At 32.7% G+C, this 12,927-nt stretch overlaps 3 protein-coding genes across 3 annotated transcripts; 2 read left to right on the top strand and 1 right to left on the bottom strand.

Annotated features, from left to right (window-relative positions):
* Positions 1-1,809: 1,809 nt before the first annotated feature.
* Positions 1,810-2,593, top strand: LOC105774618 (probable inactive dual specificity protein phosphatase-like At4g18593). The gene is made up of 2 exons (XM_012597169.2): positions 1,810-1,858; positions 1,999-2,593. The coding sequence occupies exon 2, from the start codon at positions 1,999-2,001 to the stop codon at positions 2,389-2,391; it is 393 nt and encodes a 130-aa protein (XP_012452623.1). The 5' UTR covers positions 1,810-1,858; the 3' UTR covers positions 2,392-2,593.
* Positions 2,594-3,552: 959 nt separating this feature from the next.
* On the bottom strand, positions 3,553-3,963 carry LOC105774617 (hypothetical protein). The gene has a single exon (XM_012597168.2). It carries the CDS (start codon positions 3,961-3,963, stop codon positions 3,553-3,555), a length of 411 nt encoding a protein of 136 aa, XP_012452622.1.
* A 4,226-nt stretch (positions 3,964-8,189) lies between these two features.
* LOC105773830 (hypothetical protein) lies at positions 8,190-11,750 on the top strand. The gene is made up of 11 exons (XM_012595988.2): positions 8,190-8,696; positions 9,283-9,430; positions 9,588-9,655; positions 9,741-9,811; positions 9,890-10,156; positions 10,452-10,615; positions 10,745-10,800; positions 10,909-10,961; positions 11,033-11,201; positions 11,282-11,379; positions 11,467-11,750. The coding sequence occupies exons 1-11, from the start codon at positions 8,525-8,527 to the stop codon at positions 11,572-11,574; spliced, it is 1,374 nt and encodes a 457-aa protein (XP_012451442.1). The 5' UTR covers positions 8,190-8,524; the 3' UTR covers positions 11,575-11,750.
* The last annotated feature ends 1,177 nt before the right edge of the window (positions 11,751-12,927 follow it).

The following is a 12,927-nucleotide window of genomic DNA, read 5'->3' as shown; positions in this document are numbered from 1 at the left end:
TTTTGGGTTTTAACTTAAAAAAACTACAAAATTCAACCCATTTGGTTTTTTCGGTTTCGGTTTAGTCGGTTGGGGCGGGTTGGTCGGTTTTGACATCGGTTTAATCAATTAATTTAGTTAGTTATCGATTTTTGAATCTTCGGACCGATCGAAAAATCGAATTATTCTATATTATTTTTGAATTATTTTAAATAAATTTATATTTTATAATAGATAATAGATAAATAACCATATAAACTCAACCCAATGACCCTAAACCCAACCCAATAACCCAAGGTTGGTTAACTGACCGAACTGACCAAATCAAAGTTGGTTTGGTTTGGTAGATTTTCTCAACTAAAATCGATCGGATTATTTTTCTCAAATTAAAGTTGGTTAAGTCGGTTCGAAAAACCGATTGCTCTCCGCCTCTCCCCTAACTATAGTTGATAAAAGTTGTAATGTATATCACTAAATATTTTTAATTATAATAAATATATAATACATAATTGATTTATATTTCACAAATTAATTTTAAAAATATTGTACCATTACATAAATTATGATTTCAATTTCTTTGATTTATAAAATGTTATTTATTATAAATATTATTTGCATGAAACATACCCATAATGTGCCAAAATATACATACAATTAATTTTTAATGTGTGAAAGTTATATATATATATATATTTTTTAAAAACATGGACATGAGTTACATTAGGAAATTATACTAAATATGGGATGAAATTGAAAATAATATACACAATTGAAAATAATTCAAAAAATAAGAAGGATACAATAAAAATGCATGAATGCATATATAATTAATTAATAAAGTTCAAAAGTTTGATAAGTTACTTTAAAAATAAGGGTAAATTGTCTCTTTAGTCACTCTAAATAAGAGTCGTTCCTATTTTGGTCACTTCAAAATTTTTTTGTTACTTTGATCACCTTAAAAGGAAATTGACCAAATTGGCCACTTCACCGTTATATGGTAATGAAATGCTAACTGCACATTTCCATGTTTGTCACTCTAAAATTGGGGTAAACTATTTGTTAGTCACTTTAAATAGAGGGTATTCTTATTTTGGTCACTGCAAAACAATATGTGAAAGTGCACTATTAGCTCTTCGTTACTATTTAATCGTGGAGTGACCAATTTGATTAATTTATTTTTTGGAGTGACCAAATTAGCAAAAAAAATTGAGGTGGTCAAAATAGGAATTAAAACTATTTAGAGTGACTAACAGGGTAGTTTACCCTAATAATAATAATAATAATACAAACTCTCTTTGCATTTTTTTTCTTAATCATCTTAAAATACCATAATTGCCCCTCTTGAAATATTTAATGATATTGATTTTTATTTTAACATTAATCTTATTATAGGTTCTTATCATATCTGTTTTTTTTTCTATACAATGCCTAAAACTACCCATAGCCCCTCCTAAACCCTTAAATAGGAAGAAAATGCGCTTCAACGCACTCGAACCCACATCCTCCTATACTGACAGCAATATTGATGTCAATCGAACTAAGACTCAATCGATCTTTAATGATATTGCTGATTTGGTAAAAAAAATTAGCCCTTCTCATTGTTTGATGGATATTTACATTATATTAGCCCTTCCCAATGCATATATATTAGCCTAAAATTAGAGGTGCCCATGCAAATAGTGACTATACCTGACCCAGTGACCCAGCAAGGCCCAACCAGTAAAGTATGGCCCAATCTTCACACTGCCTTAATGAAAACCAAATGTCTTTAAAACGTTGCCGTTTTAAATTGCCGCCTCCCAAAAACCTATATATATAAAAATGGTGAACGAAAAAATTATACAAAAGCGATCGATCAATTGAAAATTTCACTTCGAAGGTAACCCTTTTATTTAATCGTTCACGAAACTCTAGATTTTAGCTTTTGATTTGATTCAATTCATGGATGTTTTAATTTTGATTCATATATGTATTAACAATCTGTTTTCAATGTCCATTTTTTTCCCCTTTGTTCAACAGATGGAAGCGACGAACAGCACTGATTCGGAACCTGTTTCGAAGCCTCAATTGATCTATCGTTGCAAAAGATGCCGCAGAATCGTTGCTTCAGAGGAAACTATAGTTCCTCATGAGCGAGGGAAAGGGGAAGCAAGTTTTAAATGGAGAAAAAGGAGTGGGCATAACATTGGGGATGAAGAGAAAGGATCGACCCAATGTTCTTCCTTATTCGTTGAGCCTTTGAAGTGGATGCAACCGGTTCAAGAAGGGTATGTAGAAGAGAAACTTCAGTGTATGAGTTGTAAATCTCGGTTGGGTTCGTTTAATTGGGCAGGTATGCAATGTAATTGTGGAGCTTGGGTTAATCCTGCTTTTCAATTGCATAAGAGTAGGTTAGATGAGTGTTATATGTGAAAAAGAATTAAGAGTTTATCGATGTTGATTGATAATCTAATCTTTTGCTAATTCCGTTATTGGATATGGCAGTTTGTTTTAGCATATTTTAGCTTTTGGAGATGATTCAGTAACCAAAAAAAGAATCCTATCCTATTGTAATAGATGGTTAGCTTTAGTAAATGCTGCTGCTTTTTTTTCATATATAATCACTTTTCTTGAAGTATCTGTGTGCAATTCATCTCAGTAAATATGCGAGAATCTTGGAAAAATTGAACATACTCGTGTTGGTAAATACTTGTATTCCATAATCATGCTTGAGTTTGTGATGATAAATGAGAGGTCTTGAAATTTAATCAGTGAATGGATGGATAGTTGATTTGATTTATGTTATGGCTATTAGCTTTTTGGTAATCAGAGAATAGAAGTATTTACTGATATTGCTTTATAATCTAATCTGTCCTATTGTAATGGATGGTTTTTTTTAGTAAATGCTGCTGCTGTTTTTCTATTTACATATTTATTCATTTTTCTTGAAGCATCTGTGTGCAATACATCTTGGAAAAATTGAACATACTCGTGTTGGTCACATACACGTATTCGATACTCACGCATGAGTTTGCGATGATAAATGAGAGAAATTGAATTTTAATCAGTGAATGGATGGATAGTTGATTTGATTTGTGTTATGGCAATTGGCTTTCTGGTAATCAGAGAATAGAAGTATTTGCTGATGTTGCTTGATAATATAATCTTTGCCAGTTCCATGATTGGATATGGTAGTTTGTTTTAGGAGATTAGCATACTGTTATTAAATTTGTTCTTTTTCTTGAAGCATACGAACTCATGTCGGTTACATACTCGTATTCAACACTCAAATTTAGAAGTTGAATTTAGATTAGTGAATGGATGGATAGTTGATTTGATTTGTGCTTATGACAATTAACTTTCTTGTAATCAGAGAATTTAAGTATTGGATTTGGAGTAGCCATTGAATGAAAAAAAAAAAAGTAACTTGGGTTTTTATTGTTCATTTGTTGAATACTTGCATCATTATGCAATAATTCTTATCAAGAGAATTGCATACATTGCTGTTACAGTGTAGGGTAGGGTAGGTTTTGAGTGTGAACTGGAAATAACCACTGGAATCCGGTGTCTCTCCGAGAACAAGAAGGTGCCTTTTCACTGCCCAGCAGCAAATGCATCGACGGGGAAAGTCTTGGTGACACCAGCGAGGCTCTTGAAGTGGATTTTTCCAGTGGGTGGATCATCGACGATGATCTCATTCACCGGAGGCCACAACATGAGCTCCTTAGCCTTAACTCCTTTGAGTTTCTTGATCCGTTTCTTATCCACAATACCAGTAATTTGTGTGTCGTAGCTGACCAGTTTACTGATCATCTTGAATTTATGTTCAACCTTTTTCTTTTGCTCGATCCACATGTACCCGGTATCCCTCACAAAACCGACCTCGATCACGTCCACAAGAGGGAGAAGTCCTAATGGGAGGTCGAACTCTTGGAGAAGAGCAATGGCCATCTCCATTCCCTCTTCATGACCTTTCTTCACAACCCCTCCTTCCTTCTCTGCCATTATAAATTGAACTATAAACCTTTGATGCAATTGTTTGATATTGTGATGATGTGATTATAAACATGAAGTAGGTATATTATTTATACTAGTGTGTATGTTCACTTATGACAAAAATTAAAGGGAAAACCGAGGTTATTTTGCATCGTGTCCGGCCATTGAATGGGTTTTCACATCAAACCGGCCATTAATTACTTCTTTAAGTGTCTAAACAATTTTGGCTTTTTTTTTCTTTTCTTTTGAGGACCGGTCTCGGACACACAACGGAAAGTATTATTTTCGTACTAGGATTTTTTTCTTTCATATTTTGAGGAGAAAGGGATTCATGTAGTTTAAAGAGTGTCTTGATTAGTAGATATACGACTTGTAAGTTCACAAGGACAATACCTTCTGTCAAGGGTTAAAAGACTCTCCTCTTAATAGGTATAAAGGATATTATAGTTTAAAATAAGAAAAAGGGTTGCGGTTGTTAAGATTCAAACCTTATATCGTTAAATATTTTATGAGTAATTGAAAAAGGTTGTGCATGTTAAGCTTCGAATTTCGTATTATTTTGGTACTTGTAATTTTTTGGTCCATTTTGATCCTTAAATTTGGATTTTTTTAATATGATGATGAGATCGGTGTTACTAGAACAATATTGGATCAGACGAATTGAGAACTGGTTGATATAACGGTTTGAACAAAGGCGTTGAACTAATTAACTTGAAAACTACTTAATATTGATAAAAAATTGACGATTGAACAGTCGAACCAAATCAATAAATTTTTTATGAAATTTTAATTAATTCATTAATTATTGTTAGTTTGGCAGTCGAACCTATCGAACTAATTGAATAAAAAATCAATGGTCTAACTTGTTCAACCACTAGCTCGGTTACCAAAACACTAAATGTGACATTATGAGATTGTACTATACTATCACTTGGAAATTTATATAAATTTTTAAAAAATTTAAGTGATGATGTGATACAATTTTAGAGGTCATATCATCAAAGTTTTTATATTTTTCAAGTTTAGGGATCAAAATCCTGATTATCAAATTTAAGTGCCAAAATGAACTGAGCAAAAATACAAATATCGGAGTCAAAAATTATATTATTTCATTTTATATATATATATATATATATATATATATATATATATATAGTTAAAAGCTCAAGTGGCATGAGAAATAGATTCAAGAATTTACTCTTTTGTCCATAGCTTGGATTGCATGCATTTGTAATTGACTGTTTTAGTACATTCGTTTTTGTATTTTTCCAATTGCATCCATTACTTGATCTACATAGTTTTTGCTGTTATTGTCTGCCTTCTCTTGTTTTTATCTCATCTTGTAGACAAAATTTTCAGTTCCATTTCGATTTAATCTTGAATTTGGATCTTTTGGGTATTTATGCTTAGTTTTAGTTTCCGATTTTTGTCACCTTATTTCAAGAAAAGTCCAAAAGAATTCACAAAGTTCAACTGAAGCATGTAGTCCACCAAAAAAAAATAATTTTAGCATTTTTTACCTTGGCGGGGTTCAAGTTCATACCCTTAAATAGCATTGGCCGACAAAAACACTACCATTCGACTCTAAAATGAATTTGGGTTATGGTGCAACCTCCAAACTTGTTTAGCTAGAAGTTTTATAAACCTCGCTCCTCCGCACTTCTTTTGCTTAATAAGACACATCTCGACTACTTCCCACGGGCCAAGCCTCCTAGCATAAATAGTGGTGACAAAATAATCCGAATTTGATATATTCAACTCAGTTCAACCTTATAAGGGCAAATTTTTTGTTTGAAAATCAGGTTCATGGTGTGGTAAAAGCGGGTTTGCAATTAAAATTTCTGAGTTCGAGTTTTGATCGAACTCACACCGCCCTCTCTTTAGGGTGGGTTTGGATGGGCGGTTGGGTGCGTTTAGCGTACTTTTTGTCTCACGTTACAGTGTCGCTACAGTATCTAATCTCACCGCCACCGCTGTTTTTACACTAACCGCAGTTAAACGCACCGCCCATCCAAACTCACCCTAAGCAGGTTACCGAAAGGTCCCTCTTTTTTTTATAAGAAATTTTTAATAGTTTATTTTTATATCTTTTAGTTAGATTTTTTAAATATGTTTAAAAAATGTCACAAGTCTCTATACTTATAAAAATTTATAATTTAGTCCCTAATATTTTTATTTCTAGGAATTTAGTCCTTTTATTTTCAAATTTCAAAACTCAGTCCAACTATTAACATTATTATTATTTTGTTAAATTTATTGGTGTGACATTTTGAAATTAAAAAAATAATCACATGGTAACCATATAACTAAAAATATGACATTGAAAATAATTTTAACACAGTTAACAATTGAACTCAATTTTGAAATTTGAAAAGTAAAGGGACTAATTTCTTAGAAATAAAAGTACAAAGACTAAATCATGAATCTTTGAATAATACAGGGACTTATGACATATTAAACCTTTGAATTTTTATAATATTTTATTTAATTCTTTCCTCAGAGGTCGATTTGAGTGGTAAAATTTTAAATAAATTGCAGCTCGAAGTACAATCGAAGCAAAAAATGTAACGGTAAACTATAGTAGAAGTCATCCAACTATGGGTTTTTTTTTTGGTCATCAAATTATGAAAAGTTACAAAATTGTCACCCAACTATTCAATTTTGTCTCTTCGAGTCATCAGCTGACTAACGTAAAAATGGAAACATCAAAATATCCAAGCTAGTTGGATGACAAAAAAAGACAAAATTAAATAGTTAAATGACTATTTTGTAACTTTTCATAGTTGTGTAACAAAAAAAACTAATAGTTGGATGATTATTTTGTAACTTTTTATAATCGAATGACCTGAAAAACACATAGTTATGACTACTAACATAATTTACCCAAAATGTAAAAATCGATATGATATCGAGGCAAGCAAAAAACTGTACCGTTTTGCTCATTTACGAACCCTAAAGAAAATAGCTATGAGGGAATGCCATAACTCCCATTAAATTGGTAGTTTAACTTGTAGGGACCAAAATGTAAAGTCTAGAGGAAAATGGTGAAAGATCCACAACCCACAATAGTTGGAAAAGAATCATGGATCATTTAGAGTATAAGGATAAAAGTAACATCTAGTCCTTGAACTTGATATTTTTTTTTAAATTTAGTCCTTAAACATTTTTGTCCATATTAGTCCTAGAATTTGAACTTGGATTCCATTACAGGTTGATGACGTGACACTCTGAGATTATGCCATACCATCACTTTAAATTTTTTCTATAAAATATTAAAATTTACAAAGAAAATTTTAAAAAATTGCAAGTAATGACATGATACAATCTCAAAATACTAATCCATCACACCTTAATGGAATTCAAGTTCAAGGACCAATTTAAAAAAAATGATAAGTTTAAGGACTAAGGGTTGATTTTTCCTAAAATATATAATTTGTCATTGAACCGTAAACGACAAAACTACGCTAAATTCCATTGGTCGGTCACCTAAAGTTAGGTCATTCATCGTCCTATCTCCCTCACAGCCGCTTCCAAAAAATTAATTGATAAAAATAGGTCAAATTTTTCTTTTAGTCCTTATACTATACATAAATTTTAGATTTAATTTTTATACATTAATTTAATCAATTTTAGTTTTTAAGGAGGGCGCCGAGGGAGTGATTATAAGTTAATATAATGATAAAATTGCACTTTGACTTTAAAGATGATAAAATTTTAGATTTATCCTCAAAAGTCTGAAATAATAATTTAATACAATCATAGAATTATACTTGACCTCTTTAAAAGTTTATAATTCAATTTTAATCCCTTAAAAATAAATTTGTGGCTTCATCCTTGTCCCTACATTGTTCGAAGTTTGAAAATTAACCTGATCTAAATTGTAACAGTTAAATTCATTAAGTCAAATTCTATCGGTGGTGTTGTACTATATACATAGACAAATCTAGAAATTTTTTAGGAAGGACTGAAATTAAATTATAATCTTTTAGATGTCTAAATACAAATTTATGAAATTTTTTCATTTTAAGTAGACAAAGTACAATTTTTTTTCATTTTTTATATATCAGATTAGAGAATAAAGACTAAATTTGTAATTTATGTATAATACAGGGACTGATATTGAAAATTGACCTAATTCAACAGTCCTCGATCTCTGACAGTCAATTCAAAAAAAAAAAACCGACAGAACTCAAAACAATACACGGTTCTGTTTTTTCCCCAAAATCTTTTTCAGATATTTATTACATGTATTAATTTTTCCCCCGATTTTCCACCATTTTTGAAAATTCAAAATCTTTTTTTGCTTCGTATTAAAAGAAAATATCTCTCTTTTTCTTTTTCTTTTTTACTTCGAAAAACAAGGGAAACGAGTGATGTTAATGATTAGCAGCGAACCATATTGATAATGATGATGATGTTCATCATCGCCAATCATTATGTGCAGCGGATAATTACACTGTTATGGCGCAGATGGTGACATAGCATCCAAATACCGCAAATCGAGGGAAATTTTTGTTTGTTTTCGTTCGCACTTGTTTCGGATAGTGTTTTGAAGACACATAAATAGAAAATGGCAACAGCTTCTCTGATTCAAGCAGGGTGTGGGTTTTCTCCGATTTTCAGTAATAATAGTAATAATTGTAGTTTCCGAACCGGATTCGTCGGACCGGTCGGTCCTCACTCCTCTTCTTCTTCTTCATCTTCGTGTTCTTGGTCTTCGCACAATTTGAATTTCTCTTCCGGTAATGCTCTCCGATTTGAATTTTTCTTTTGGAATTTCTCTTCCGATTTTCTTTTTAAATTCGTTGGATTTTGTTTTGGGAATTTGAGATTCAATTAGGAATTTTAGAGAATCGAAAGATGTTAATGGGTGGGTAAAATTACTATGGAGGTGCCTGTACAAAAGTAAGATTGTATTTTACTCTCAATAGGTAAATTTCTTCTTATATATTAGATCAAAAAATAAATAAGTCCTTCCGTTAAAGGTTACATATACTATATGCAAATTAACATGAGATACACATGGTCAATTTATAAAAATTGGTCCTTGTACATTAGCTGAGCTGCGCGTGGCGCACCATGTATCACTATATGATTTTTCCGTCAAATATACTAGTTTTTAACAATATAAATAAATAATTTTTTTAACTAAAAATAATTTGCTCTATGCGGCAAATTTGCTCATTTCTTTAGCAGAAAAGACAAAATATAATCTAACTTTCAGTATAGGGACTTCCATGATAATTTTACCTGTCATTTGAATTCTTTGAGATATTATTATCTTTAGTTTCAGCTGAGCTGATTTTGTTTTTTGAACCTTTTTAAAAGGAACAAATAGTAATTGGAAACATCAAGGTCTTAGAGCTCAAGCAATGAGTACCACTACACAAGGAGGCTTTGCTGCGGCCGGCCGTATCGGGAATGGAAAAAACGAGCCCGATCACCTTCTTGTTCTTGTTCATGGCATCTTAGCTAGGTATTTGATTAATGCTTATGTGATTGAAATGTTTCATAGAATCAATTGCTTTTACATGAACTTGTATACAACGTAATGCTTAAAAAATGTGATTCTTTACGGTTTTTCGTTTATCCGAATCGATATGGAAGTTGGCTGAAACATTTCTATAATGTAGCCCTAGTGATTGGACATATGCAGAGGCCGAGTTGAAAAGGCGGCTCGGAAGGAACTTTTTGATTTATGGTATTTGTTCATATTTTTAATGTTACATAATTTGTATGTAGAAAGATGATCTTTCATTACTTGTTTGTTTAATAATTTGTTGCAGCAAGTTCGTGTAATTCGCATACTAAAACCTTTGCCGGGGTCGATGGAGCCGGGAAGCGTTTAGCGGAAGAGGTGAGATGTTACATTGTGCAAGGATTTTTAGTTCGTTGCAGTGTCGATTACTCCTTTCACCTTGTTTCAATTTAATAGGTTCTTCAAGTTGTAAAGAAGAGGGAAAGTCTGAAACGGATTTCGTTTTTAGCTCATTCTCTTGGGGGCTTGTTTGCAAGATACGCAGTCGCTGTTCTTTACTCGGAAAGTGACTCGAGTGGTACCCAGTCTAATAATGTAACCGATTCTTCGGATGGAAATTTACAAACTTCAGCCCCTTCGAGACAAGGTATGATTGCTGGACTAGAGCCGGTCAGTTTTATTACCTTGGCAACGCCACATCTCGGGGTCCGAGGGAGAAAACAGGTTTGTTCTCGATGGTGTTGGCTATCTAGTTTCATAATGTTTTGGAGTCCTATAATTCCAATGTTATTGCTATGCTTCTGGTATCTCATAAAATGTTTTTGATTTCTATTGATCTCATAAAATGTTTTCAATGTTCGGTTGTAGTCCATGCTTCTAGCACCTCATATAATGTTTTCGTGGTTCAGTTGTAGTCCATGCTTCTGGTACCTCATATAATGTTTTCGATGTTCGGTTGTCCTACAAACGTCTTTCCTATGCATTTTGCAGTTTCTAATATCTTTGTGGTGTGCCTCAGCTTCCTTTTCTATTAGGACTTCCGTTATTAGAGAAACTCGCCCCACCAATTGCTCCGTTTGTTGTTGGTCGAACTGGTAAGCAACTGTTTCTCACCGATGGCAAACCGAGCAGACCACCACTGCTTTTAAGGATGGCATCTGATTGTGAAGAGGGAAAATTTCTGTACGTAAAGCGAGCTTTAATTTCAATCTTTTGATACGAATGACGATGTTCAAGGGGGAAAGTCCCGGATTTCAACCTTGAACTTCAACTCCTATGACAGAATTTATGATTATAATTTCTATTTTATAGATCTGCCCTTGGTGCATTTCGGAATCGCACTGTGTATGCAAATGTATCTTACGATCGTATCCTACTGTGTCATTTCTCTTCTACTATATTTAGCTACTTATGTTACTCTTCTACTCGTTATTCCTCTCTGCCACCCAATCGGCACTTTCTTTGACATTGAATAGATATGGTTGGTTGGCGTACATCCTCTATCAGGAGGGAGAAGGAACTTGTCAAGGTAAATTTTCTGAGTCCGAAATTGGCAGCCCGGTTTAATGCATATTACTGACTTTGATACGGATTTGGCAGCCCCCATCACAATCTTTGGATGGTTATAAACACGTTGTCGATGTCGAGTACTGTCCACCTGTTTCTTCTGACGGCCCTCATTTTCCTCTGGAAGCAGCCAAAGCAAAAGCAGCGGCAAAGAATGCGCCCAACATAAAAAATACAGTCGAATATCATGAACTCATGGAAGGTAATCGTTCCGACTAACATCTATTTTGTGTTGCATCTATATGATTCCGATTGACATTAACACGTCGTTTTCATTAACAGAGGAAATGATACAAGGTTTACAGAAATTAGGATGGAAAAAGATCGATGTCAGCTTTCACTCGTCGCTTTGGCCCTTTTTTGCACACAATAACATTCACGTACCTTTTCGATCTTAAAAACTTTGGATTTCAGAAAATTGCTTTTTACTTTTCAAAATTTCTCATACAATCCCATCTTATCCTCAGGTGAAAAACGAATGGTTTCATAACGCCGGTGCCGGAGTGATTGCTCATGTTGCGGACACTCTTAAACAACAAGAATCGTCTTCCTCGTTTATTTCCGCGAGCTTGTAAGTGCACTATTGCTAGTAATGCTTTGAAAGTATATTGTATAAAATAAAACTACAAGATGGGATGAAGAAAAATGAAAATGTTTCCCATTTCCATTGATTTGCACATTGCTCATCTATAGGCACCCGTTAACTCGATATTTTCTGAATATATGCATCGGATTTCAATGTTTTGCCGAAGATTATCTCTGTTAGTCACTGATCTCGAGTCAGCTTTTGCCTGTTCGAGTTAATTTAGATCGAATCAAGGTTTGCAAGAACTACGTAACTGTTCTATCCCTTCATTTTGCTTCAAATTTTGTAGTATTTTATAGGGACTAGGGTCATTGCAAACTATGAGCCTAAGGTTCAATATTCTTAGAACCAGAACTATCTGACGGTCAAGCTCCTCACTTTGAGCTGCTACTGACTCGGTTCCAACCGAGCTTAGACAAGGAATTTAAGAAACATTCCGGACAGGGGCGAAAGCAGAAAACTTTTTTAGAGGGGCCGAAATTAATTTTTAACTTTTACAATAATAAAAATACAATTTTATCATTTGAATAACCTATGTTTTTATAATTTTTAAAAGATTAAATCAAATTTTTATCATTTTTAAGAGGGTCAAAGTGTAATTTTATGTTTATTAATTTAAAATTTTAAAAAATTTAAAGGACTTAAATAGAAAATTTTCTATTTTAGGGGACGGGGCTCTTGCTAGCCCCCTGGCTATACCCCTGATTCCAGACCGTGACCCTAATTGACCATAAACGTCTTTGTTCTAGAATCACTATTTTCATTATCAAATCTGACTGGTTGAACCAAAAACCGATTGAGATATCAGTCCAAAGAGATGGATTAAATCGATTGAACCAGTTGAATTGATTCTCTATTTTTAAATATTGATATTCTTTTATAAATTTTTAAAATAATTTATTTGATCGAACAAGTCGAAAAGTCAATAATTTGACCAATGATCTCTTATAAAAATTTTGCCTAGAACTTGTAAAAAGTCAGTAAGATAAAAGAGGATAAGAGGTCGGCAGAGGATTGTCAGGTTGATGGACCACCAGAGTTTGAGGATAGGCAGGAAGTACGTCCAACGGTTTTGGACACTATACGATTACACAAATACAATATAAAAAGGTTAAAATATACCATTAGTCTCTGCTTTTTTTTTAATTTAAAATTTAATCTTTATACTTTTATTTTTAATAATTTAGTCCTACTTTCTAAATTTCGAAATTCAAGTTTAACCGTTAACACAATTATTTTTTTGGTTAAATTTGTTGTGATATTTTGAAATTAAAAAATACTCATTTGATAGTCATGTAATTAAAAATGTTGTAATTAATCTGAATTTAATAACATAAATTTA

This window comes from Gossypium raimondii, chromosome 6 (assembly GCF_025698545.1).
Source record: "Gossypium raimondii isolate GPD5lz chromosome 6, ASM2569854v1, whole genome shotgun sequence".
In the NCBI taxonomy this organism is placed as follows: Eukaryota; Viridiplantae; Streptophyta; class Magnoliopsida; order Malvales; family Malvaceae; genus Gossypium; species Gossypium raimondii.
Note: the sequence above shows the minus strand (reverse complement) of the source record. Positions and strands in the feature narration are given on the sequence as shown.

Bases quoted from the DNA above. Each gene is read 5' to 3' on its own strand.
- LOC105773830 (XM_012595988.2), top strand. From the start codon at position 8,525: ATGGCAACAGCTTCTCTGATTCAAGCAGGGTGTGGGTTTTCTCCGATT. The intron at 9,656-9,740 runs GTATTTGTTCAT...AATTTGTTGCAG, and splicing joins AAGGAACTTTTTGATTTATG to CAAGTTCGTGTAATTCGCAT. The intron at 10,801-10,908 runs GTATCCTACTGT...GACATTGAATAG, and splicing joins TGCAAATGTATCTTACGATC to ATATGGTTGGTTGGCGTACA.
- LOC105774617 (XM_012597168.2), bottom strand. From the start codon at position 3,963: ATGGCAGAGAAGGAAGGAGGGGTTGTGAAGAAAGGTCATGAAGAGGGA.
- LOC105774618 (XM_012597169.2), top strand. From the start codon at position 1,999: ATGGAAGCGACGAACAGCACTGATTCGGAACCTGTTTCGAAGCCTCAA.